At 52.0% G+C, this 23,824-nt stretch overlaps 1 protein-coding gene across 4 annotated transcripts in view; it reads left to right on the plus strand.

Annotated features, from left to right (window-relative positions):
* Nucleotides 1-23,824, plus strand: part of IPPK (inositol-pentakisphosphate 2-kinase) — a 49,005-nt gene continuing 25,181 nt past the window's right edge. For 2 of the 4 annotated variants that reach the window (XR_011531740.1, XM_070590562.1), the window contains exons 1-7: nt 461-700; nt 7,447-7,494; nt 9,537-9,632; nt 13,778-13,844; nt 15,769-15,890; nt 17,457-17,546; nt 23,469-23,527. Coding sequence is in view for 3 of the 4 variants with exons in the window: in XM_070590562.1 (XP_070446663.1) it covers nt 620-700; nt 7,447-7,494; nt 9,537-9,632; nt 13,778-13,844; nt 15,769-15,890; nt 17,457-17,546; nt 23,469-23,527 (563 nt within the window). In the remaining variant the exon portion in view is untranslated. Of the gene's footprint in view, nt 701-7,446; nt 7,495-9,536; nt 9,633-13,777; nt 13,845-15,768; nt 15,891-17,456; nt 17,547-23,468; nt 23,528-23,824 lie in introns of all 4 variants that reach the window. The other 2 variants (XM_070590564.1, XM_070590563.1) reach the window with 2 other exon arrangements.

The following is a 23,824-nucleotide window of genomic DNA, read 5'->3' on the forward strand; positions in this document are numbered from 1 at the left end:
CGTTTCCGCGCCCGGCGTGTGGACGGCAGCGGCCCGCCTCCCGGGACTCGCGGTGACTCCGGCGGGGAGGGACCAGTCGCGACAGTCACCACCCAGGGCCTCCGCCCTACGGAGGAAGGCCGAGGCGCGGCAGCCGAGCCCGCGCCGGGGTCCCAATACGGAGCGCTCCCGACCCCCACCCTCCGGGCCGCCTGCACCGCCCCTCCCCAGCTCCCCGCCCGCCGGGTTCCCTGATCGCCGCCGGCCCGTCCGGGCGCCGAGCAGCCGCCGGCTCCTCCCGCTTGTCTCACTTCCGGCACCCCCGCCGGAAACCTCTCTTCCGGTTCTCAAGTCCGCGCTGCGGAAGTTAGTCATGGTGCCAGCACCTAAGATGGCCGCCGGCTCATCCGCCGCAGTGGTCAATGGAGGCGGAGCGGGCACGAACCCGGAAGTTGCCCGGCTCTGCCATGGCAGTCCGGGGGCGTGGCTTCCGGCGGCCCGCGCCTGCGAGTCCGGGCGGCGGGGTCGAGCGGGGGCGGCGGGTGACAGGCGCTCCTGCCCCGGCGGCAGAGGCTGGTACCCGGGCGGACGGGCGGCCCCCAGCTCGCGGCCTCGCGAGGCGCCGAGGCCGCACCGGGGGATGGACGAGGAGAAGATAGACGAGAATGAATGGGGGTATCACGGCGAAGGCAACAAGAGCCTGGTGGTGGCCCACGCGCAGGTGAGCGGCGGGCGGTCGGCGCGGTCTAGGACCTTCCCCTCTCCACGGGTGGGCTCTGCGTCCCCTCGGCTTCCGCCTCTCCAGGTGGCCTCTATGTCCCCCCAGCTCCCCTCCCCCCGGGTGGCCTCCGCGTCCCCCCAGCTTCCCCCATTCCGGCCTCCTGCCGGGTCGGTGCCACGCGCGCCTCACGCGGTGCCGCCTCCGGCTGCCCAGCCGCGGTGGGGCGGAGGCTGCGCCGTGGGGCCGCCGAGGGTAGCCGGAGCTGGGATGGAGGACCGGACGGCTCTGGAGGAAGACTTGAAGTGCCCGGGATGCTGTTGCCTCCCAGCACCGAGAGTTCAGCCTCAGATGCACGGAATTGCTTTACTCCTGCTGCTGCTGCTAATAATAGAGTATTGCCCGCAGGTTCTTTTCCAGAACCGTTTAGAATTTGAAGGGTTGCCCTTTCTTAATTCAGTGGGGGTGAGAGTTTCAGAAAGTGCGATACGACTCCCAAGGAGGTGAAACCAGGGAGAGAAGCTTGTGGATTTGAGTGAAGGCGCAGATTTCTGACATCTTGCTGTCTGATAGAACTAGGCAGGAATGTGCTGGGCTAGAGAAGAAGCGATAGGTGTCACGAAGGGGTCCGGAGCATGGGAGCTGGAGTCACACAGCTGGGCGGATTCTCAGTTCTACCACCACCTGGCCCAGGCTCTGTTTCTGCATTTGGAAAATGGAACTAGTAACAGAATCCCCTTTGTGGAATTGCAAGAAAGATGTAGTGAGCAGGAGCTGGGCAAGTTATGCCTAGCCGGTGAGAAGTGTCGTCCCTTTTGGACTCAGAGGTTAGGAACCCTGCCTGACCCAGTCCAACAGCTCCTACAGGGAGGGCGGGTGCGGGCACTGGGTGGTGCCCTGCTCTGTGGTTCCTGTCCTGGGTGTGCTGGGTTACCTGTAGGGTGAGCTGCAATCACCCAGGTGGCCCCTGTGTTCCGCCTTTGCGTTTTGTTACCCATTAGCACTGTCAGATGGGATACTGAAGGACTGAAACTGTAAGCTTTGCTCAAGGTCTTTAGATGAGTCCATAATGGACAAGGCTTAATCTGAAGCCATGCTTTTCGGTACAGTCTGCTGGGCCCTGTTGTGTTTCAGGGTTGGGCGAAGCTCCGGGTACTGCAGCATGTGTTCCTTTTCTTGTTGGGTTATTGTGGTGACCCCCTGAATCCTTTCACAAAGCAAATACTCGTTCTCCGGTTCCTTGGTAAGATTGGATGGCGTATCTTCACTTTAGGTAAAGCTAAGGCTTCTTTTGGTGGGGGCTAATGTACTGAGTTTCAAAAGCGTCAGATGAAGGAGTGAGTTCCAGACTTGGAGTGAAAGGACACTGGGTTGGAAGATCAGAGGCCTTAGGCACGCAGATGCCTTCTCCACTGTCCCTGGCAAGCGTGTGTCCACCCTCCAGGGCAGCCCAGCCCCTCCCTTGTTGCACAGCTCCCGTTGTTAGGGTCGTGTTTCTTTCTCCTTTTCATTTTCCATTTTAAACTCAGTCATCAGGCTACCCTGGACCGGTGCTCTTCATTTTTTATTTTAAATCTAAATTTGCCCTACTATGCTCCTTCCTGCTTGGCTGTTGTTAGTTCATCATTTGAACTTGAAGATTTCCGTCTCAAGTAGTCTTGTAAGACAGCGTTCCCACTAAGCGAAGGTGCCGAGGACTGTGCCCCTTGGGTGTGGAGAGGCCTCTGTGCTTTGCCTGGGCCTTGAGGACCGGGGAGGAGGAGAGAACCCTGGAAGGCAGCTTTTCAGGGCCCTGCTGTGCCCAAGGAGAGAGTGTGTGTGCAAGAGTGGGACAGAGAGGAGGTGGACGAGTGAGACCCACCTCATTCTTCCAACGTAGAGGGCGGCCTTCGCCAGGTTTCTTCCAGGTCCAGAGGTGCTTGCTTTTTAGGAGTGGGCATTATCTACTTTCAGAATTGAAAGGTCCTTAGAAAGTGATGAGTCTCTTCTCCTTGCTCTCAGCAGCAGAGCACTAGATATTTTCAGGCAGCCGGCCCCAAGACCCAGCATCTACACTGAAGGAACGTGGGACGAGAGACAGATGGACAGCCTTCTGGGCTGGTGGGTTGGGAGGCCTGGAGGAATGTAGTGCAGGCCGCAGGAAGTGAGAGAGGACAGTGGGAGACCCTAGCTGCAGGCCAGTTCCCAACAGGTCTCTGTCCGCTTCCCTGCAGCCACTGCACGAGAGGTGGCCCGGGCAGCCTCTGTCTGTCGCCCTCAGCCCAGTGCGCAGCACCCTTGGGTCCAGCTGTGCTGTTTAACCTTTTCCCAGGCACTGGCTCTCGGCCCAGCACTGACTCTTGGAGGTGCTCCAAGGCTGTGGCCTGCCCGGCATGTCCCCCAGGGGATGCCCGGAGTCCCAGCACTGACCCGTGGCGGGTCTTGGGCAAGGGCATTTCCCTTGTGGGCACATGTTTTCCTTTCCTTACTGCATCCGAGGGCGCTGTCACTGGTCCTAGGGCCATGTCACACTTTTGCGCACGCTGAGCTGTGGTCAGCGAGCCCGTGGCTGTCCTCATGCCCTGCTGCCGAGCTGATTTCTCTCCTGTGGTGCCCTTGCTTTTACATCTGCAGCTATGCTTCACCTTCGTCTTGTTGGCTTTGGCTTGGCGTCCTAGCCTGTGAAGGGCACTGTAAGTCGGGTTTGTCATTCGATCTCTTCAGTGTCTCCAGTGTGGGGAGTTGCTGGGCGGGTCAGGCAGAGCCCCTCTCCCCCTTGGGCCCGAGCTGCCCTCGCCTCTGCGATCCAGGGCACGCAGGAGCCCGCTCCCCGAATCCTACTAGGCTGTTGTGATGTTTCCTTTTTCTTGACAGAGGTGACAGGGAAGACCTGCCACCAGAGAGCATGCGTCAGAACCACGGGGGCTCCTTTCTGATCTTTCAGGTTTCAGAGCCTCTTCCCGTGGGGTCTGATGCCCTGGGCTGGCTGTCTGGGTCCTGAAGGTGAGGGCTCAAGCAGTCTGGGGCTGTCTGACTGTTTCTCTTCTCATCTTGTGTTTTAGAATTTCTGGTTTGTAGATCATCCTTCTTAATGGACTTGTTGGAAGGAAATAAGAGTTCTGTTCTGTTTCTTTGGAATGTGGCTCATCCCCAAGTCCTGGGCCACCCCCCTCTTTAATTTTCACCTGAATCTAGTTGAAAGAGTCGTAACTTTTTGTTGCCTGCAGTACTTTTTTTAAAACAAGTAACTTGTTCTGTATTTGAGATTTTTAATGGTATTTGTACAGCTGACGTGGCTTCTTTCTTGGTGAGATCTCACGGGAGAGCTCTGGATGTGGCCGTCCTTGTCGATTCCCGGGATCACCAGCAGTTGACTGGGAAGGATTTGTTGTTCCCACACTGCGTCCCCTCTGGTAGTTTCCAGCTCTGGCCTTGGCGAACCCTGTGCTGGACCTTCCTACCACGTGGGGTCTGCTCCCCCGGGGCTTCCAGGGGGGTGTGGGTGCTTCCCCGCCCCTGCGACCCCTTCCTCCTCCTTGGTCAGCACTGTCAGGATGCGGCAGCCTGTTCACCAGGAAGGTGAGGAAGGTTCTGTGTAGGTGCTGGAGGACAGGATGGCAGCGCCAGGTCCCTGCCTGGCCGTGTCTGTTCCCACACCTGCTCTGCTTTCACTTCTCTAACACACCCGCACTGTGCGTCTGTGCAGTTGTGGTTCGACTTTACAAACATCCTGCGGATTTTCTTTCCCATTAGAGACCACCCCAGCGCCTCTTCTGCTACAGCTCCTGAGGACCCTGTCCCCAAAGGTCACCTGGGCTTCCACCTCCACTCTCCTGCCCCCACCTCCTGGCTCGAATCTGCTTCAGTCCTCCAGCAGCCATGGGTCCAGTTGGGACCACCAAAGGGATGTGTCCTGCCTGGACTGGGCACCCCTGCCCCCATCCATGGCTGCAGCCTTGTCTGGCCTCCCACGGAGTCCTGCGCTTGCCTCTATCAGATGTCTCCCCTCCCCTCTGTCTGTCCTGTCTGAGGCTGTCAGCCTGGCACGTGTCCCACCTCTTGTCCCCCTCATCCCACCGCGGGCCCTGGGGTACGCTTCTGGTTGTGTTGGTAGAGGCGAGTGACTTGGTCAGGTGTTCTTTCACAGGGGTTCTGATGGACACCCTGGGCTGTGGCTGGGTGGGGCATCTAAGGCAGCCTTGCTGAGGAGCGAGGCCGAGCTGTTTCGGGACATCTGGGGCAGCACTCTGAGGGGCGATTTCTTCTGTTGTTTGTCTGTTCCCCATGCCTTGAAAGTTCCCTGATCTCTGCTTCCTTGGGATCTTCTTGGGGCCCTGTCCTGGGTTACCTCCTTATCTGTACAGAAGACCCAACCTGGGACCGTCCTCTGGCAGCGAGGCTGTGGCCTGAGATGACCCGTTCAGTGGTGCCTGCAGGTCACCGGGTGGCTGTCCCTGTCCATCCGCTTCTCCCCGCCCCCATCTTGGCTGAGAGGCCCCAGAGCCTTAGTGCTACCACAGGTCCCTCCCTCAGGCTTCACGTGAGCAGGTGTCCCTTTTAATAGGTTGTTTTTTGTGGTCTTTTATTTTTATTTAATACCAATTATTGCTTTTTCTCTCTGCCCCAGAAAACATAGAATATTGGAAGGTGGACAGTAAAAAGCACCCAATATTTCCCCACTAGGAAAATAGTTTTTGTTCCCACTTTGGTGCTCTGCCTTCTATCATGGGCCTGACTGGCACTTAGGAACCCCGCGTGTCTGTTTCCGCCATCTGCTTTTCTGCTCAGCCCCATGGCATCGACACGCAGGCCGTGCTTCACACACGTGTCCAGGCCGTGGAGCTGGGGTCCGCGCCATCAGCCTTTGGTACGCTTGTGCTTTGGAGCAGTTAGCGCCCAGCTTGCCCGACACCTTGGTGTTTTGATGACTTGGGTGGTTTCTCAGAGTGGATCACACGACGTACCAGTCTCCCTGCCACAGCCTGGTACCCTCGAGTACTGAGTGCCTCTGCTCCTTTCACAAGTGACAAGTTGCTCCCTTCACTTTGTGCGTTTTGAGGTTGTTTAATGTGCATGTGTTTTGTTTGTGCCACTCCCCTGCTCATTGGCTTCTTCAGCTTGTTGAAATCATCGATTCCCATCTAGTGTCCGAGGGGTGGCCCTGGCCTGGTGCCCTGTCCCGCTCTGGTGCAGAGCTGCCCCACCTGCCCTGTGCAGAAACCTACTTAAGCCCGTCTTCTTAATCTCACCCCTGCCCCTTCACTCTCTTAGTGTTTTTTCCCAGAATAGGAAGACGGTACATTTTGACACCTGGTTTCAGATATTTGGTTCAAAAGGAAAGGAGTTATTTCCTTCACAGCTGGTGCAGACCTGGTGAGCTGGCAGCGCCCTGGCGCTCACCAGTCAGGCTTCGGTGCCTCTGGGCGGGGCAGGAGGTGCCAGAGGGGCTGCGGGCTAGGAGACAGATCCGGTCTCCACGGCTCTCAGGCATGGTTTGGTTTAGAAAGCTGCCCTTGCTGAGCCTCGAAGTCGCCTGCCCCTCTCACCCCACCCAGGTGCTAGGGCTCCTGATAGCACCCACATGCCTCCCTCGGCCCATGCCCTCTCTGGACTCAGCTGGGCTTCCCCACCTCCTGGACCGCCCCCTGCCTGGAGCGCCCATCTCCGTGGGAGTGGTTTCTGAAGTCCTCCAGATGGACTTTATCTCCCCCTTACTGAAACTCCATAGCACCTCCAGGTTATTTCCTTGGAGAATGACCATCGCAAAAGCTGTACTTGTTTGAAAAGTTATTTTTTCACATTCTTGTAGTGTATGATATATGAACGTTATAAAAAATTAGAAAACCCAAATAAGCAGAACTTAAAAAAAATTTAGTTATCCCAGATGTTGCTCCCTGGAGACTGTCATCTGTGCTGAAATCCTTTCAGATGTTTCATACAAACTGAGCATGCCCAGACTGTATGTAAACATTTCTGTTTTACAAACTTTAAAAAATAAAGTGTAACAAACCTACGGGAAAGTGCTGAGACATGAGTGTGTATATCGCTTGATTATCACAAAGTACATGGACCCATAATCCCCCCCTCCTAGAGCTGTTCTCAGGGACTGTCTCACCTGCCTGAGGGGGGACCCCCGGATCGAAGTCTCACCCGTCCTTGAGCTTTACGTGCATAGAACTAGCCCTGTGCGTCACCTTCCCATGCAGAGATGTTTCTGCGTCTACACGCACACACGTGTGTGTCTATTTATGAGAATGGGTTCATTCCACAGGCCCTATTCTTGAACCTTTTTCATTTATCAGTGGACACACTTAACCCCTGTGTCTGTACATGCAGATCTTCCTTATTTTTTTAACAAATGACAGCACACTATTCCATAGTCTGGAACGTGTCCCACTGTATTTAACCATCCCATCATTGTTGGACATTTAGGTCATTTTCATTTTATTTGGAATTGTAAACACTAATTTTATATGTAGGAGTTGAAATCTTCTGTGCATCCTTAATTATTTCCTCAGGATAAATTCCTGGGAGTGGGCTGGCGAGGTCAGAGGGCGCACAGGTTTTCCTGGTTGCCCCACAGCCCCAGCGTGTCCTTGGGCGTGTGACTCGGTGCTGGCACCCTCCTGGCGGCACTGGGTGTCCCAGGCCAGTGGGCTGTCGGTGGGGCTCCAGCTGTGCGCTGGAGCTGCCGGCCCTGCTCCGCAGCTGCCCCCCTTACCCCCGGCCTCGGGTGGGTACTAATCAGACTTTGCTTTGTTTCCCACCAGCGTTGTGTGGTGCTGCGTTTTCTCAAGTTTCCTCCAAATAGGAAGAAGGTAAGATCCGTGGGTTTGCCACCCAGTCATTAAAACAATTATTTAAGAAAACATTGGTTGTTTTCTGATGCAGAAGTATTAATGCGAATTGCAGAGATTTAGCCATACAGGCTCAGTGCAGAAAGTGGCGTGCCTGTCCTTCCTGCAGGACCCGTCACTTCGACCTGCTGGGTTACTGTGGGTTGTGGTGGTGAGTCCCTGGGTGCTGAGTGGCAGCTGCCTGTCCGGTTCAGAGAGCCCTTCTTGTGGCTGGGACGCCCAGGGCCAGGTCTCATTCAGCTTTGCAGTGGTGACTTCCTTACACCCTGCTGCCTGTTTCCCCATCCGTAGAATTGTATCTGTGAAAATGAAGTCTGTGACGCTGTGGTAGATAGTCAGTGTTAGAAGTCACAGCAGGCAGTTCAGGTGGTGGGCTGGGTTGTATTCGCTGAGTCACAGAGCTGAGTGCCAGGGACGCCCTCAGAAGCCACAGCTGTCCTGTGGCACGCCGTGACCACAGAGCTGCGGCATCTCCCCCTCGAGGCAGGATGTTGCTGTAGCGTGTGTCTAATCCTCAGAGGTCGCAGGGGAGGATGTGGAGTCGGCCTGCGGGAGCCGTTCTCTCTCAGGGTCCGGGGGGAGGGCAGGAAGGAGGTGAGAGAGGCTGGCTGTGAGCCCCTCCAAAGCACGAGCTCTTGTCTTAAGAGGGGAGAAGAGGCAGGAGCTGCGCTCACACCCGCACAGTGGGCGGCCAGTGGTGGTGAGTGGAACTGGGTGCAAGAGGGGGCGCAGGAGAGGTGAGTCACCGCCTCCTTGGCTTTAGGGAGAGACCTCCAGAAAGGAAGAGGCGTGGCCGGCTGGCTCTGGACATTAAGGGCACATGGGGGTCAGCTTCCTAGAAAGAGGAGGGGACTGTGGGGGAGCCTAGGACTGCTGTGACAGGCATTGGGGACAGGCACTCAGTGCCAGTACCAGGATGGGGGTGCTGGGGGAGGCCGCCCGGGCGAGGGGCGTTTCCTGCCTCAGCTGCTGGGGAGGTCCCACGCATGGTTCCATGATCCTGTGGGTGCATCCAAGGGGAAGCTCCTCGAGCGACTCGAAGGGCTCTGGCCTCCAGCCTCCCTCCTGCCCCGCTCAGTGTCTCCTGAGCGCAGCCTTGCAGGGGGGCCAGCGTTCCCTGGCTGCCTCTCAGCTGTCCTGTTTACATTTGTTGGGGTGAGGCCTTCCAAGGCAACCATTTGCCTTTATTTACTGTATAAACGGCTGCATAAACATATATAAATGGTGGGGAGTCATGTATGGTAAATCTGTCGACAAGAAGAGCTTCCGTCGGAAGCTCTGCGGCCATACCTATGCGGAGCCCCTGGATGTGTTCTGGGGTTTGCCATCAGGCTTTGCTCTAACATGGTTGTGCTGCACGTGCCCCAGGACACAGGCTGCCATCTGCATGTGTCCTGCGGCGCGGGTGGCAGCTCACTCGGACCTGAGCCTGCATTAGGCACCTCCCAGGCTGCCCTTGATGAGGACGGCCCGCTGGCTCCTGAGAGACCTGCCATTGCCCCTTGAACTTCTCAGTGCCCTGGGTCAGGGTTAGGGACGCAGGCTGATTTCCTGTCTTACCCAGATCTCACAGCTTATTGCCTCTTTAAGAACCTCTGACTGGGGAGAAAATATTTTATTCTACATTTAGAGGCTGAAGAAGAAAATCTAAATACCTAGTGATTTTTGGCGGGAGACATTTTCAAAGTTGAATTCCTCAGGAGGTGTGCATGGGCTACTGGTGGGTTCTTGCGTGTTCCTGGGGGAGGTGGGGGCGCAGACGTGCTTCTCAGCCTGCTGGCTGGAATCACACAGGGCTGTGTAGGATGCAGGGGCGGGCCTGGGGCCTGTGGACAGGAGCTCCAGCAGGTCCAGCGGTCTCTGTGGCGAGGCTTGCCTTCCTCTGAGTCCAGGGCCACCTGTTTGTGTTTGTGTCCACCCTGCATGTGCCAGGCTGGTGGTGGTATCTGGGTCGCTCCCCTGGGGGCCCAGGCACCAAGGCTTCCTGTGCTTCTCTTTTACAGACCCCGGAGGAGATCTTTCAGCACCTACAGAGCATAGTGGACTTTGGCAAAAATGTCATGAAAGAGTTTTTAGGGGAGAACTATGTTCATTGTGGGGTAAGTGATTTCTGTTCATGTGGCCTGAGTTCATGGGCACCTTCTGTGTCAGTAACCCCGCTCCTCAATGCAGCGGGGGCCTCTGTGCTTAGTGGGGCCCTGTGTCCATCACAGACTCCAGGCACTTTTATCGCTTGCGGCACTGTGAGGGGCGGAGCAGCTGTGTTATCCCTGTTTTCCAGCTGAGAGGCGTGAGGTTCAAAGACCGTGTGAGACCCCCCGCCTGCCGGAACCCTGGTCCCTGCCTCCCTGCCCTCGTGGAGGCATCCAGCTTGCCAAGGGCTCTCCAGTGAGGCCCACACGCACCCCTCAGGCCTCTGCCTCTGCTGGGACAGCAGTCCCCGCCTGCAAGTGGTCTGTGTTGCTGGCTCTTTCCCCTCTCGGTAACTGAGCGGAGTGGCTGTTACAGGCGAGGCCTGCTGTTTGGACACTCAGGAATGGGCCATATAGGAAGCCACAGTGGCCCTGCGATTCCCGAGACCCTCATCAGGTGGCCTCCGTCCATGCCTGGGACCCCGTTCTGACTTCGCAGCTTTGCTGGCCGCTGTTTCTCTGCTTCTGCTGGCCCTGTCACTTGTCTTATGTCAGAGCCCTGACAGACTAGCAGGGCTGTCATTCGGAGCAGAGAGCACTGCCTCTGCTTTGCAAACACTGCACCTGGTATCCATCCTGAGAGGAACGGTGCTGAGGGTAGGCAGAAGGTTCTTTGAAGCCTAAGGGTTGCCTGCCAAAGTAGAACTTGAGTGGCTCTGACTGCAAAACCTCCTCCAAGGAGGGTCTTTTGTCAGCTCAGGATGTACTGTGGGGGGTCGCACCCTTGGGGCTGCGACCCTCTTCCAGGTGGCCTAGCTGTGGAGCTGGCAGGGCCGTGCTGGCTCTTGGCTGGGGCCCTGAGTGTCTCCCGCATAGACTCACCACAGGGCTCTGGGTGTCCTTGCGACTCAGCCCTGGCTCCCCTAGCACACGATCTGGGAGATGAACTGGCCTGGCATCATGTCAGTCATGTCCACGGCATCCCAGTAGCTTTGCAGGAAGCCCTAGGCAGTGTGGGACTACACGGGTGAGAGTCGCCAGGGCCGTCCTGGGGGCTGGCACCACCCCCAGTGAGGTCCCCAGCTGTCCAGCTGACATGTGAAAGCCTGAAGCCCACCAGCTGTGAGAGTACCCAGGTCTCTGAGTCGCCTGTGCTGGGCGCTGCCCGCCTCTTGGCCTGGATGGTTGGAGTGGATGCAGATGTGCCGACCACCGGCATCCTCGAGGGAGCGTGTCCGCCTGGCTGAGTGGGAACATTTCTCTGTTTCACAGCAGGCGGGGGCTCTAGACTTTTCTCCTTCGAGGGGTCAGTGGTGACGAAGGGTGGTGGGGAGCTAGGGGTTCTGGCCGACGGTGGCCTGGCAGGTGGGAACAGCATCAGCATGTTCCCCAGGGCCCGGGGCCTGCTCTGGCTCCAGGATTGCTTCTGTTTGTCCACAGTGGATGGGGCTCTGGGTGTACGAGGTGAGCCTACAAGGTCACATTTCAAGAATGTCTGTCCCGTCGGCACCTCCTCCACACGAAGACACTGCCAAAGTGAACCCAGCCTGCTCTTCTTCCAGGTGGACGTGGTGTCCCCAGAGGACTGCCACTCAGGCCCTGGATGGTTGAAATGTGGGACACAGCACGTCTCTGGCCTGCACAAGGCCATGTTCAGGCAAAACCAGCATGTGTAAATGATGCTGTTTTCTCTGACGCTGACTCGATTTAGGGCAGCAGAGCCCTGGCGAGAGCACGTCCATGCTCTGTGTCCTGGGACGAGACACAACCAGCCCAGCGGTGAGAGCACGAGGCCCGGAGAGAGTGACAGCTCTTGTGCCCATGCTGCCTCTGGCCCTGCCCAGCTGGTTTGGGGACTGGTCTGGGCCTGTCTCCATGTGAGCTGGAGGTCAGAGATGGGAAGAGGTGGTTCCCTGGTGCCTCCAGGTGTTTGCATCCTGAGTACCAAGGGTAGCGGAGACACTGATGGAGTTTTAGAAATTCACCTCATTTTTGTGGACTCAGTCCTCCCCAGGTTGGATGGCACCCGGGTGGCCTCGACTTCACATTTGACCTTGATGTGATGGAAGCGATGGTGGGGCCATGGTGCATGATGAGTAAGGGGATGCTCTTCTCCTGAGGGAGCTTCTGGAAGACTGTAGGCGTGCTGCTCACCTGCTGAGCCCCCTCCAGGATGGCGGCTCTTTGTCCTTCTCAGCAGCCCTCCCTTTGGGGGCGTATGCCCGTCAGCAGGAAGCTGGTGTGGCCACGCCTTCCAAGTTACATGTCTGTGAGAGGACTTCTGTGGTCTTAACTGTGGTTCTTCCTGAGTTAAGACTTTGTGCAGGTGCTGGCGGAGGGCCCTGCTGAGGATCACCGTCCTCCCAGGGTTGGGTAGGGGCCGCCTGTTTCTCCATCTGTCAGTCAGGATGGCGTGGTTCAAACTGGTTCAGGAATCTGGATGATGGCTTGGTAAATGTAGCCAAATGTTAAGAAGGATGCCTACTGTCAACATTTTATTCTCACTTAAAACACAAACAGAACTCATAAAATCAGGGATTTAAAGTTGTGTAGAGAAATACAGATCTGCTTTTTACCTTGGTGACTGTGCACTTAGGCTGAGCAGCAGCAGATGCTGTGCTGAGAGTAGCTGAGTCACTGAGGGCTCTGGACTCGATCCTGTTTGCTCCTCCCCATGTTTCTGTCACGGCATTGATGACTCCTCTGTTGGCCACAACTTCTTTTCCCAGCGGGTGAGTGTTGGGACTCCCACTGTGCATTGACGGAGGCGTTTGCAGCAGGTTGCCTTGGCCTCTTAGGCTTGCTCTCGTGGTGCGCAGGCCAAGGCATTTCTTTGAGAGAGGATCTTGGTGCATTTCTTTATCATTCTTGCCATGGCATCCATCTGTCACCTGCCCACTTGTACTTTTGGCTTCTTTAAAGTGGAGTGAGAACTTGGATTTTGTGAGATGATCCACATTTTGAATTCTGAATTTTTATAATTCCCGCTCTTTTTCATTGTTTCACTTTACCTAATTCAGGACCAAGTTTTTTAGTAACTCAACTTTTATCAGTTTATACCATCTTTATGTAAATGACAAAATCACGACTTAAGTTGGCACAGCAGGCTGGGAAGCAGACGATTGACTCCACCAGGCTGGACGGCAGAGGCATGTCTGTGTGACAGGGCAGCCACGGGCTGGTGTGGTTGCATCCATGTGACAGGGCTGCCACGGGCCAGTGTGGCTGCATCCATGTGATGGGGCAGCCACGGGCCATCGTGGCTGCATCCATGTGACAGGGCAGCCACGGGCCAGCATGGGTACATCCGTGTGATAGGGCAGCCATGTGACAGTGTGGGATGGAGAAGGCGTGATGTACCTTCTGACAGGATCCCGGCATTCTCATTCTAGGCAGGTCTCTTGCATCCCTGTGGGGCTTCTTCAGAAGTTAGAATGCTACTACCCTGGAAGCATGGGGAACATGGTGGATTAAATAAAAACTCTTACTTTGGGAAATTGCAAAGAAACAGCAAAGTGGAGAGAAGTTGCTCTTTGTTTTTCGCCCAAATGCACTGAGTGTTGTCCCCGTGAGTCCCGTGGCTGATGGGTGCAGGGACGTCTCACTGGCCATTGACGTGCGATCACTCTTTTCGAGCTCCTGCTTGGGCAGGAGTGCGGGAAGCCTTGGGTTGTCTGAGGAGACAGCTGGTAAGGAACGTTAGTGCAGGCAGAGACCTGCCTCTGGCCCTGCCCTGGCGTCCCCAGACACTGCGAGGATGAGGACTGAGCCAAGGTCGCGGTGAGCAGAGGATCGGCGTATGAGGGGTGCTCTGGGCAGACTGACTGGGTGCCTTGGGTTGTGCTGCTGGTCACCACCACAAGGGCCGCCAGCCGCTCTGAGGAGGGCCCGTGGCTCTTAGCGCACGGGAACATCAGTGCCTGGGTTTACTCTGGAAGTGTCTGTGAAGTGAGAGGGTGGCTTTCCGTCCTGAAACCCACACACTAGTGTTTTTGTCATGTGGTCAGATATGCGTGACATAGTATTTACCATCTTAACTTTTTAGGTGCTCAGTTCTGTGGCATTGCGTTGTTGTGCGGCCCACTCTGAGCCTCTTGTGTTTGTTTTTACAGGAAGTTGTTCAGCTGCCTCTGGACTTTGTGAAGCAGCTCTGTTTAAAGGTACAGTCTGAAAGACCAGGTAAGGGTCTCTAACACAAATTTTGTTTGTAATTTTACGTGTTCCATTTGAGGAGTGTTAGACGTTATCGCTAATGTCAGGCACATGTAGATTTCAGCAGTTCTTTTGCCAGAGGCTTACTCTCACAGGTGGGAACCCTAGGAGCTGGTGAATACACTTCTGGGCATCGGATACCTGGATCACTGCGGAGGATAGATGACCAACAACCAGTTAAGAGAAACAAAGATGCATTTGGGAGGGAGCTGAAGGAGTTAGGGGGCACGTGGGGAAGGGAAAGTAGCTGCAGGTGGCCTGGAGAAGTCAAAAGGAAAACCAGGGTGGACCTGACCCATGGAGTGTGGGCCAGGCGCTAGAGGGTCGGCAGTCCTGAGGATCTTCTCCCAGAAGCTGGAATCTGCCCGGCCTGCTTGTCCTCCCCGGGGAAGGTGGGAGACATGAATTTTTGTGGGCCGTTCCTCCCCCGTCCCCTATGTACCTCCCCTGGTTGCCTGGCATACCCTCCCCCCATCCCCTATGTACCTCGCCTGGCGTACCCTCCCCAAGGTCGCCTATGTACTTCCCCCTCCATCATCTCATGCACCTTTGCTGCATTTTGTTCCTTCGGTAATGACGGCAACCAGCTCTAAGGCATTCCTTTCACAGTCAGAGACAAAGGCATAAAGTCTGTATAGTAGAGGATGGAATTACCTTCTCCTGACACGTGTCAGGCAGTCAGGGTACAGTTGCCAATGTAAAAATCCTTCCGTATTTGATTAGGAAAATTAAAGCAAGCAGCACACTTGTGCCCTGGAGCTTCCTGTTTGGGGAGCAGCGATGACAGGGCTCCACGTGTGGAAAGGGCCAGTGAGAGGGAGGGAGGCCGCAGCCGTGTTCAGAGCTGCGACTGTGTCTGGGCTGTTTCCTCATTTAGAGGAAGACATACTGAGGCTTGCTCTGGGGTCTGCCCCCCAGCTGCCAGCGCCCCTTACCATCGTCATTTTATATTTAGCATATAAGTTTGTGCCACTGGATAGTAATGAGGACTGTCCCCCGTTGTGATGATGACTTGTCGTCAGCCTCGTTAGGTAGAAGGAAGAAAGCCGCTTCCCCTGGGCCTGGAGGCCCACCCTCCGTGCCTGTCCACTGCAGCTGCTTGCAGCCAGTGCTCAGGGAGTAGCTGCGTCTGGGCTCTCTGAAGGAGCAGCTTCAAGAGGAAGGTAGAGCCTGCTCCTTCTTCCTCTCTGAGCGCCTGGCTGAGGCGCGTCACAGAACTGGGGTGCAGTCTCTGAGACCACCCTCATTTTGCTGACAACTGCACGTTTCAGAGTCCCCAGCAGCAACCTTAGGTCTGATAATTTGCTAGAAGGATTCCACAGAGCTCCCTGTTATCCTCCTGGTTATGACTTGTCACAGCAAAGGGACACAGATTAAAGCCAGCTGAGGGATGAGGCACTGGGGTGGGTCCAGAAGAGACTTGGTATGGCTTCCCGGTGTCCTCTCCTGCTGGAGTCATGGATAGCACTTGCTTCTCCCAGCAGCCATGTGTGGCCACACGCATGGAGGAACGCCAACCAGGGAGGCTCCCCATGCTGTGGTGTCCAGGTTTTGTTGGGGCCTGGTGTGTGGACACACTGACTGCCTTGCGGCTGCCCTCAACCCCCAGCCCCTCCGCACGTCAAGCTGATCCTGCAGGGCCCACACCCTAGCACGCATCTCGGTGTTACAGTCATGTGACTCAGCCTCCACGGCAAACACAGACGCTCCTCAGGCAGGATGTCCAGGCTTAGAAATGACCTTCCAGGACGCGGAGGCCAAGGCCAGGCCTCTCTTGGGCACGGCTGGCTCCTCCTCCACAGGAGGCCACACAGGGGGCCGCACTTTGCCACAGGGTCTGGTGATCTCTCTTGCAGTGGTTCTCAGGTATTTTCCTTGCTCTCTTTTCCAGAATCTCGCTGTGACAAGGACCTGGACACTCTGAGTGGTTATGCTCTGTGCCTTCCCAATTTAGCCCGACTTCAGACCTACCATTTTGCAGAGCACCGGCCCATTCTGTGTGTAGAGATCAAGGTGAACTTCTGTTAAGGGACAAAAGGTGTGGGGAGCAGGGAATCTGTGAGTCAGCTACCTGGAGAGCACTTTCCCACAGAAGCTCCTGGTGTTCCCCACGCTGGGCCCTGCATCCCCTCTCGGGCCCAGGCAGCCCACCAGCTCCCAGAGACTCGGCTTCCTGCTCCTTCCGTGCCTGCCCCCATCACCTTGCTGCTCTGGCTTGTCCCACCGGCCAGACCCAAGGGGCATGGCTTCCCGGACCCCCAGGGATAGGCTCATGATGGGGAGCCAGCCAGGGACAAACCCAGGCCGACGGCCACTTGAAGGAAGTGTGTAGGGTTCTGCCCACCCTGTTTTCCCTGGTGGGTGCAGCTCAGCAGGCCCCTCCTGAACTCCTTCCCAGCTGTGCCCTCTTGGCTGCTCGGTGACACTGTACGCCACGTTCCTGGAGCTCACTTCGAGGGTCGCCTGTTAGATTGAGTGGCACTCCGTTCCTTTGCTTCAGTCCTGCTCAGGGGGACGTCGCTAGAGGGACAGAAACCCGAGTGACTCTCAAGGCCTGGTTTGTCAAGGCCAGCAATCCCAAGGTGGGGGCAACAAAGGCCAGAGATGGCTGGAGAAGGGCCAGGCCCCAGGCCTCAGCCCTGCTGCCCAGCATCCAGGGTGGCTGCCTGAGTCTCCCTCAGGAAGCCCAGACGTCCAGGCCAGGCCTTTATTTGTCTCTTTCCTCCAAACCTCTGTGGCGGTGACTTCTGGGTTATGCCCTTGGCCTTGAGCACTCAGAGCCTGGATTGATGTTCTGCTTCCCCAACCAGAGGGTGAGTGTCCCAGGCATCACAGACGACAGGCAGCGTGGTCTCTAGTGCCCGATGCTAAGCCTGGGTCTTGCACATTGGATGTGTCCAGAAACTATGGCTTTTGAGAGGCAACCAGAGTTCCAGACATTCTGGGGGCCCAGCCACTGTCAAATGGCCGCCTCCCTGTTCATGAGTTCTTGTCAGAGGGAGTGGGGTTCTGCTTCCTGGAGCTGGGGGCTCGAGGCCGATCTGCACTCCCAGAGTCTTTCCAGTCGCCTTCTGTAATGAAAACACTCTGTGCTGTACTTTGTCAAGCCAGCAATTGAGGCACCACTTTTTTCCCCACTGAGAGTCTGGCCTTGGATTCTCTAGCAGCAGAGGTGAGTATATGATACAGTGAGGGAAGCATCAGTTCCTACTGGGGCCTGAAGATAAAAGCAGCTTTCGGGAATGTTTACATCTGACGCTTGCTGATTCTCCTGGGTGTTGTACTTCATTGTCTTGTACAATCATGAGTCACTTAACGATGGGGATATGTTCTGAGAACCACGTCATTAGGTGATTTTGTGGTTGTGCAAACGTCATAGAGGGCACTTACATAAACCTAGATGGTGTAGCCTGCACACCTAGGCTGTGTGGTGCTGATCTTATGGGACCGCCATCACATGTGCAGTACATAGTTGACCGAAAGATTGTTCTGTGGCACGTGACCACAGTTAGTTATATATCTACTTAAAGGTATGTGATTTCTCCCTGAGCAATTTTTCCTCCCTTGTTTATTTTGCAGCCAAAATGTGGGTTTATCCCCTTCTCCAGTGATGTTACGCATGAGATGAAGCATAAGGTGTGTCGTTACTGCATGCACCAGCACCTCAAGGTGAGAAGAGCTGGTGGCCCAGCTTCCTTCCATGCACAGAGCTGTGATGGGTGGCTGGGCCTGAGGTGTGACCACCTAGAGTTTTCAGAAGAATGAAGAAAATGTAGATATTTATGATTTACTTTTTTCCACAAATAGTTCATATTCACCTTTTGGTTTTTTTTTGAGGAAGATTAGCCCTGAGCTAACATCTGCTGCCAATCTGCCTCCCTTTTTTGCTGAGGAAGACTGGCCCTGAGCTAACATCTGTGCCCATCTTCCTCTACTTTATATGTGGGACGCCTACCACAGCATGGCTTGCCAAGCGGTGCCATGTCTGCACCTGGGATCTGAACCAGCGAACCCCGGGCCACCGAAGCGAAACATGCAAACTTAACCGCTGTACCACTGGGCCAGCCCCTTTTTTTTTGTTTTAAGTTGAGGTATAATTCATATACCCTAAGATGAACCCTTTTGAGGAGTATAATTCAGTGGATTTTAGTATATTCAGAGGATCGTGCAACTATCACCACTATCTAATTCCAGAACATTTTCATCACCTCAAAAAAAAATTCTGTCCCCATTAGCAGTTGCTTTCCAGTCCCCCATCCTGCCAACCCCTGGCAACCACCTGTCTGTGTGGATTTGCCTGTTCTGGACATTTCATTTCAATGGAATCACACAGCATGTGGCCTTTTGTGACTGTTCTCTTTCACTTGGCGTAATGGTTGTGAGCTTCATCCATGTGGTAGCGTGTTAACCACTTCACTCCTTTGGTGGCTGATCAGCAGTCCCTTGTGTGGGGGTATTCCGTCTGTCCCTTCATCTGTGGAGGGACATGTGGGTTTCCGCCTTTCGGCTGTTGTGAACGTGCGTGTACATGTACTTGTTTGAGTCCCGGTTTTCAGTTCTCTCAGGTAAATTCCTAGGAGTGGAATTCCTAGGTCTTAGGGAAATTTTGTACCTTTTTGAGGATGCATCAGGCTGTTTACCACAGCTATTGCACTATTTTGTAGTCCCACCAGCAGGGTATGCAGGTTCTAATTTCATCCTCGTCTGCACTTGTTATTGTCCCTGTTTGTGATTATAGCCATCCTAATGAGTGCAGGGGTGTCTCATGGTGGTTTTGATTTGCATTTCCTTAATGGATGGTTAGTGATGTTGAGCATCTTTCCACATGCTCATTGGCCGTTTGTTTATCTTCTTTGGAGAAATGTCTATTTAAGTCTTCTGTCCATTTTTGAATCGGGTGGTTTTTTTTTGTTGAGTTTTTGGGCTTCTCTATATATTCTGGATATTAATCTCTTATCAGATTTGTGATCTGCAAATATTTTCTCCCATTCTGTTGGTTGCCTTTTTTTTATGTTGATAATGTCCTTTAATGCACAAAAGTTTTTAATTTTGATAAAGTTCAATTTGTCTACTTTTTCTTTTGTTGCCTCTGCCTTTGGTGTCATATCCAAGAAAACTTTGCCTAATGCAATGTCATGAAGCTTTTCCCCTATGTTTTCTTCTAGGAGTTGTACAGTTTTAGCTCTTATGTTTAGGTCTTTGACTCATTTTGAGGTAATTTTTGTATATGGTGTGAGGAAGAGGTCCAGCTTCATTCTTTTGCCTATGGATATCCAGTTTTCCCAGCACCGTTTGTTGAAAAAACTGTCTTTTTCCATCAAGTGGCCTTGGCACGCTTGTGGAAAACTGTTTGACCATATATGTGAGGGTTTATTTCTGGATTTTCTATTCTATTCTCTTGGTCTATATATCTGTCTTTATGCCAGATCACACTGTTTTGATTACTATAACTTTATTTTTTTCTTTTCTTTTTAAAGATTGGCACCTGAGCTAACAACTCTTGCCAATATTCTTCTTCTTCTTTTTTTCCCCCTGCTTTTTCTCCCCAAAGCCCCCCAGTACATAGTTGTGTAGTTTTAGTTGTGGCTCCTTCTAGTTGTGTCATGTGGGATGCCGCCTCAGCATGGCTTGATGAGCGGTGCCACGTCCACGCCCAGGATCCGAACCAGTGAAACCCTGGGCCGCCCAAGCCTCAGCCACGGGGCTGGCCCCTATTATAAGTTTTGAAATCAGGAGATGTGAGTCCTCGAGCTTTGTTCTTCTTTTTCAAGATTGTTTTGGCTATTGGGGGCCCATACAATTAGATATGAATTTGAGGATTGGATTTTTCATTTCTTTAAAAAAAGACATGTAATTTTGACTGAAACTGCAGGAATCAGTAGACCACTTCAGGTAGTACTGCTGTATTCATGATGTTAAGTCTTATAACTGGTGAACACAGGCTGTCTTTCCACTGATTTAGACCTTTAATTTCTCTCAGCGACATTTTGTAGTTTTCAGTGTTCAAGTCTTTCACTACTTGGGTGAAGTTTATTTCTGGGTATCTTGTTCTTTTGTAATATTATAAATGTGATTGTAAATGGAACTGCTTTCTTAATTTCCTTTTTGGATTGTTCATTGTTGGTGTATAGAAACACAACTAATTTTTGTGCATTGATTTTGTACCCTGCAGCTTTGCTGAATTTGTTTATTAGCCCTAGGAGTTTTCTTGTAGATTATTTGGAATTTTCTATGTATAGGATCATGTCCTCTGTGAATTGAGAGTTTTACTTCTTCCTTTTCAATTTCAATGCCTTTAGCTTCTCAGTTTTCTCAGCTGGGATGTTGATAGGGAGCCTGTTGAAGCGCGGATCAACTTGGAGGTATTGCCACCTTCACGGTATTAATAATCTGTGAATACAGGATGTTTTTTCCATTTATTTAGGTCTTTAGTTTCTTTCAGTGATGTTTTATAGTTTTCAGTGTAGAAGTCTTATAATTCCTTTGTTAAATTTATTCTTAAGTATTTTATATTTCTGGATGCTACTGTGAATGGAATTTTCTTTTATTTCATTTTTAGGTTATTTATTGCATAGAAATACAACTGATTCTTTAATATATACATTTAATTGTGAAATACATGTAACATCAAATTTACCGTCTTAACCATTAAGTGGACAGTTCAATGGTGTTAAGCACATTCATGTTGTTGTGCAGCTATCACCACCATCTGTCTCCAGAACGTTTTTAATCTTGCAAAGCTGAAACTCTGTACATTAAAAAACTTGACATTTCTTTCTTTCCCCAGCCCCTGGCAACCACCATTGTAGTTTTTATCTCTGAATTTTACTTATTGTACGGACCTCATATAAGGGGAATCATACAGTCGCTCACCTTTTATGATGGGCTTATTTCACTTAGCGTAATGTCTTCAAGTTTCATCCATGCTGTCATATGTGTCAGAATTTCCTTCCTTTTTGAGGCTGAATAATATTCCATTGAATGTATTACCACATTTTCTTCATCCATCATCCACTGATGGACACTGGGGTTGCTTTCACCTTTTGGCTGCTGTGAATAATGCTACTTTGAACATGGACGTACAAGTATCTCCTTGAGACTCTGCTTTCAGTTCTTTGGGGTCTACACACAGAAGGAGAATTGCTGGATCATATGGTAATTCTGCTTTTAGTTATGAGGAACCACTAGGCTGTTTTGCAGAGCAGTTGGACCATTGCACATTCCCAGCACAGTATACAGGAGTTCCGATCTCCTCACATCCTCGCCAACTCTTGTTCTTTTCTGTCTTTTGATAGTAGACATCCTAATGGGTGTGAGGTGAGAAATGCAATTGGTCTTTGCATATTGATCTTTTATGCTTTCTTGATGAACTTATTTGCTCTGATTTTTCTTTTTCTTTTGGTAGTTTCTTAGGATTTTCTCTGTATATGATCAGATCACTTGTAAATAGAGAGAGAGATAGTTTTACTTCTTCCTTTCCAATCTGGATGCCCTTTATTTGTGTTTTGTCCTAATTGCTTTGGTTAGAATTTGCAGTGGACATCCTTATCTTGTTTCTGATGTTAGGGGCAAGGCTTTCAGTTTTTCGCCAGAGTGTAGGATTCACCATGAGTCTGTCATAGTTGTTCTTTATGAGTGTTTCCTTTTTTTTTGCACATGGAAATGTCAATTTTGTCAAATGCTTGTCCTGCCCGCATCAGCTGAGATGATCGGAAGGTGTTTCCTCTTCCTGTTAATCTGATGTAGTGCGTAGACTGGTTTTCATATGTTGCACCACCCTTGTATTTCAGGATAAATCCCACATGATTATACATGGATAATCCCTTCAACATGCTGCTGAATTTGGTTTGTTAGTTTTTGTTGAGGACTTTTTCTTAAGGGATACTGGTTTCTAGTGATGTTTTTGTCTGGTTTTGGTACCAGGGTAATAACTGGCTTTACAGAATGACTAGAAAGTGGTTCCTTCCCTCCACTCTTCAGTTTTTTGGAAGAGTTTGAGTATTGGTGTTGATTCTTTAAACATTTGGTAGAATTCACGAGTAGAGCCATCTGGTCCTGGAGTTTTCTTTGTTGGAAGAGTTTTGATTCCTGATTCAGTCTCTTGTTATTGGTCTGTTCAGATTCTCTATGTTCTCTTGAGTCAGTTTTGGTAGTTGTGTAGTTTGTCCATTTCCTCTAATTTGTTGGCTTACGATTGTTCATGGTATTCCTCTAAAATTCTTTTTATTTCTGCAGGGTTGATACTTTTGTCCATTCTTCCATTCCTGAGTTTAGTCATTTGAGTCCTGCCTCTTTTTTTCTTGATCTAGCCAAAGGATTGTCATATTTGTTGATCTTTTCAAAGAAATAACTTTTGGTTTTGTTCACTTTCTCCATTTTTCCCTCTTATTCTCTGTTTCATCTATCTCTGCTCTAATCTTTACTATTTCCTGCCCTCTGCTTACACTGGATTTGGTTTGGTCTTATTTTTCTAGTTTGTTAGGGTAGAAAATTAGGTTATTGATTTGAGATCTTTCTTCTTTTTAATTTGGGTGTTTACAAGTATAAACTTCCCTCTAAGTACTGCTTTTTCTCTGCCTCCCATAAATTTTGGTATATTGTGTTTTCATTTCTTTTTGTTTTTAAAGACTGGCATCTGAGCTAACATCTGTTGCCAAGCTTCTTTTTTTTTTTCCCTCCTTCTTCTCCCCAAAGCCCCCCAGTACATAGTAGTATATTCTAGTTGTAGGTCCTTCTGGCTGTGCTATGTGGGGCACCACCTCAGCATGGCCTGATGAGCGGTGCCACATCTGCGTGTAGGATCTGAATTGTGAAACCCCAGGCCACTGAAGCAGGACACGCGAACTTAACCACTTGGCCACAGGGCTGGGCCCCCTGTGTTTTCATTTTTGTCTTAATTTATTTTCTGATTTCCCTTCTGATTTCTTCTTTGACTCATTGTTGATTAGGAATGTGTTCAGTTTTCACGTATTTGTGAATTTCTCAAATTCCCTTTTGTTATTGATTTCTAATTTCATTCCACTGAGTTTAGAGAACACTTGGATGATTTCATGTCTTTTAAATTTATTGAGACTAGTTTTGTGGTTTAACATATGGTTTCTCCTTGAACATCCTTGACCTGGTGATTCCTCGTAGATTTGCCAAGTCAGGGCACACCCACAGTTAAAATTTTGATGGAAAACAGCAAGTTGCCTTTCAAAATGTTGTGCCAATTTATCTTCTTGCTGATAATACAAAATTACTTGTTAGCCACACCTCACTTTGCTGGATATTATAATTTTAAAGATTTATTCATCTGATTACCAAAATTTAGCCATGTCATTTAGCTTGCTTCTGCTTCCCTACTCACTGTGGAGGGCTGGGCTGGCAGCCATGTGAGGCTCTCAGAGGAGGGTTGAGGTTTCCTTGGGTTGGAGTCCAGCCCTCCCCCTCTCCTGCCCCAGCTAGTGATGTGCACCCAGAGGTGGTGGCATCTGCTAGGACCTTCAGCCACCTGTGTCATCTCAGTCCTTTGGCTGTTCTGTGTGTTAAGAGTTAGCCCAGTGCTGCCCCCAGTCCAATCACTGACACCATACGGTGGTTTTTTAACAGGTGGCAACTGGGAAGTGGAAGCAGATAAGTAAATACTGTCCCCTCGATCTCTATTCTGGGTAAGAAAACATTTCTCCTTTGTCCTTAGTGCCACCTTCCCTGGAGGTAGGGATGGTGGGGGTACTTTCTGTGAGGTGGGGACACTCTGTGAGGCAGGGGTTGTGGGGGGTGTTCTCTGAGGTGGGGACACTCTGAAGTGAGGGTGGTGGGGAGACATTCTGTGAGGTAGGGGCAACGGTGAGGGCATTCTGTGAGGTGGGGGCGGTGGTGGGGGCAGTCTGTGAGGTAGGGGTGGTGGGGGGGCATTCTGTGAGGTGGAGGCAATGGTGAGGGCATTCTGTGAGGTGGGGGTGGTG

This window comes from Equus przewalskii, chromosome 22 (genome assembly GCF_037783145.1).
Source record: "Equus przewalskii isolate Varuska chromosome 22, EquPr2, whole genome shotgun sequence".
In the NCBI taxonomy this organism is placed as follows: domain Eukaryota; kingdom Metazoa; phylum Chordata; class Mammalia; order Perissodactyla; family Equidae; genus Equus; species Equus przewalskii.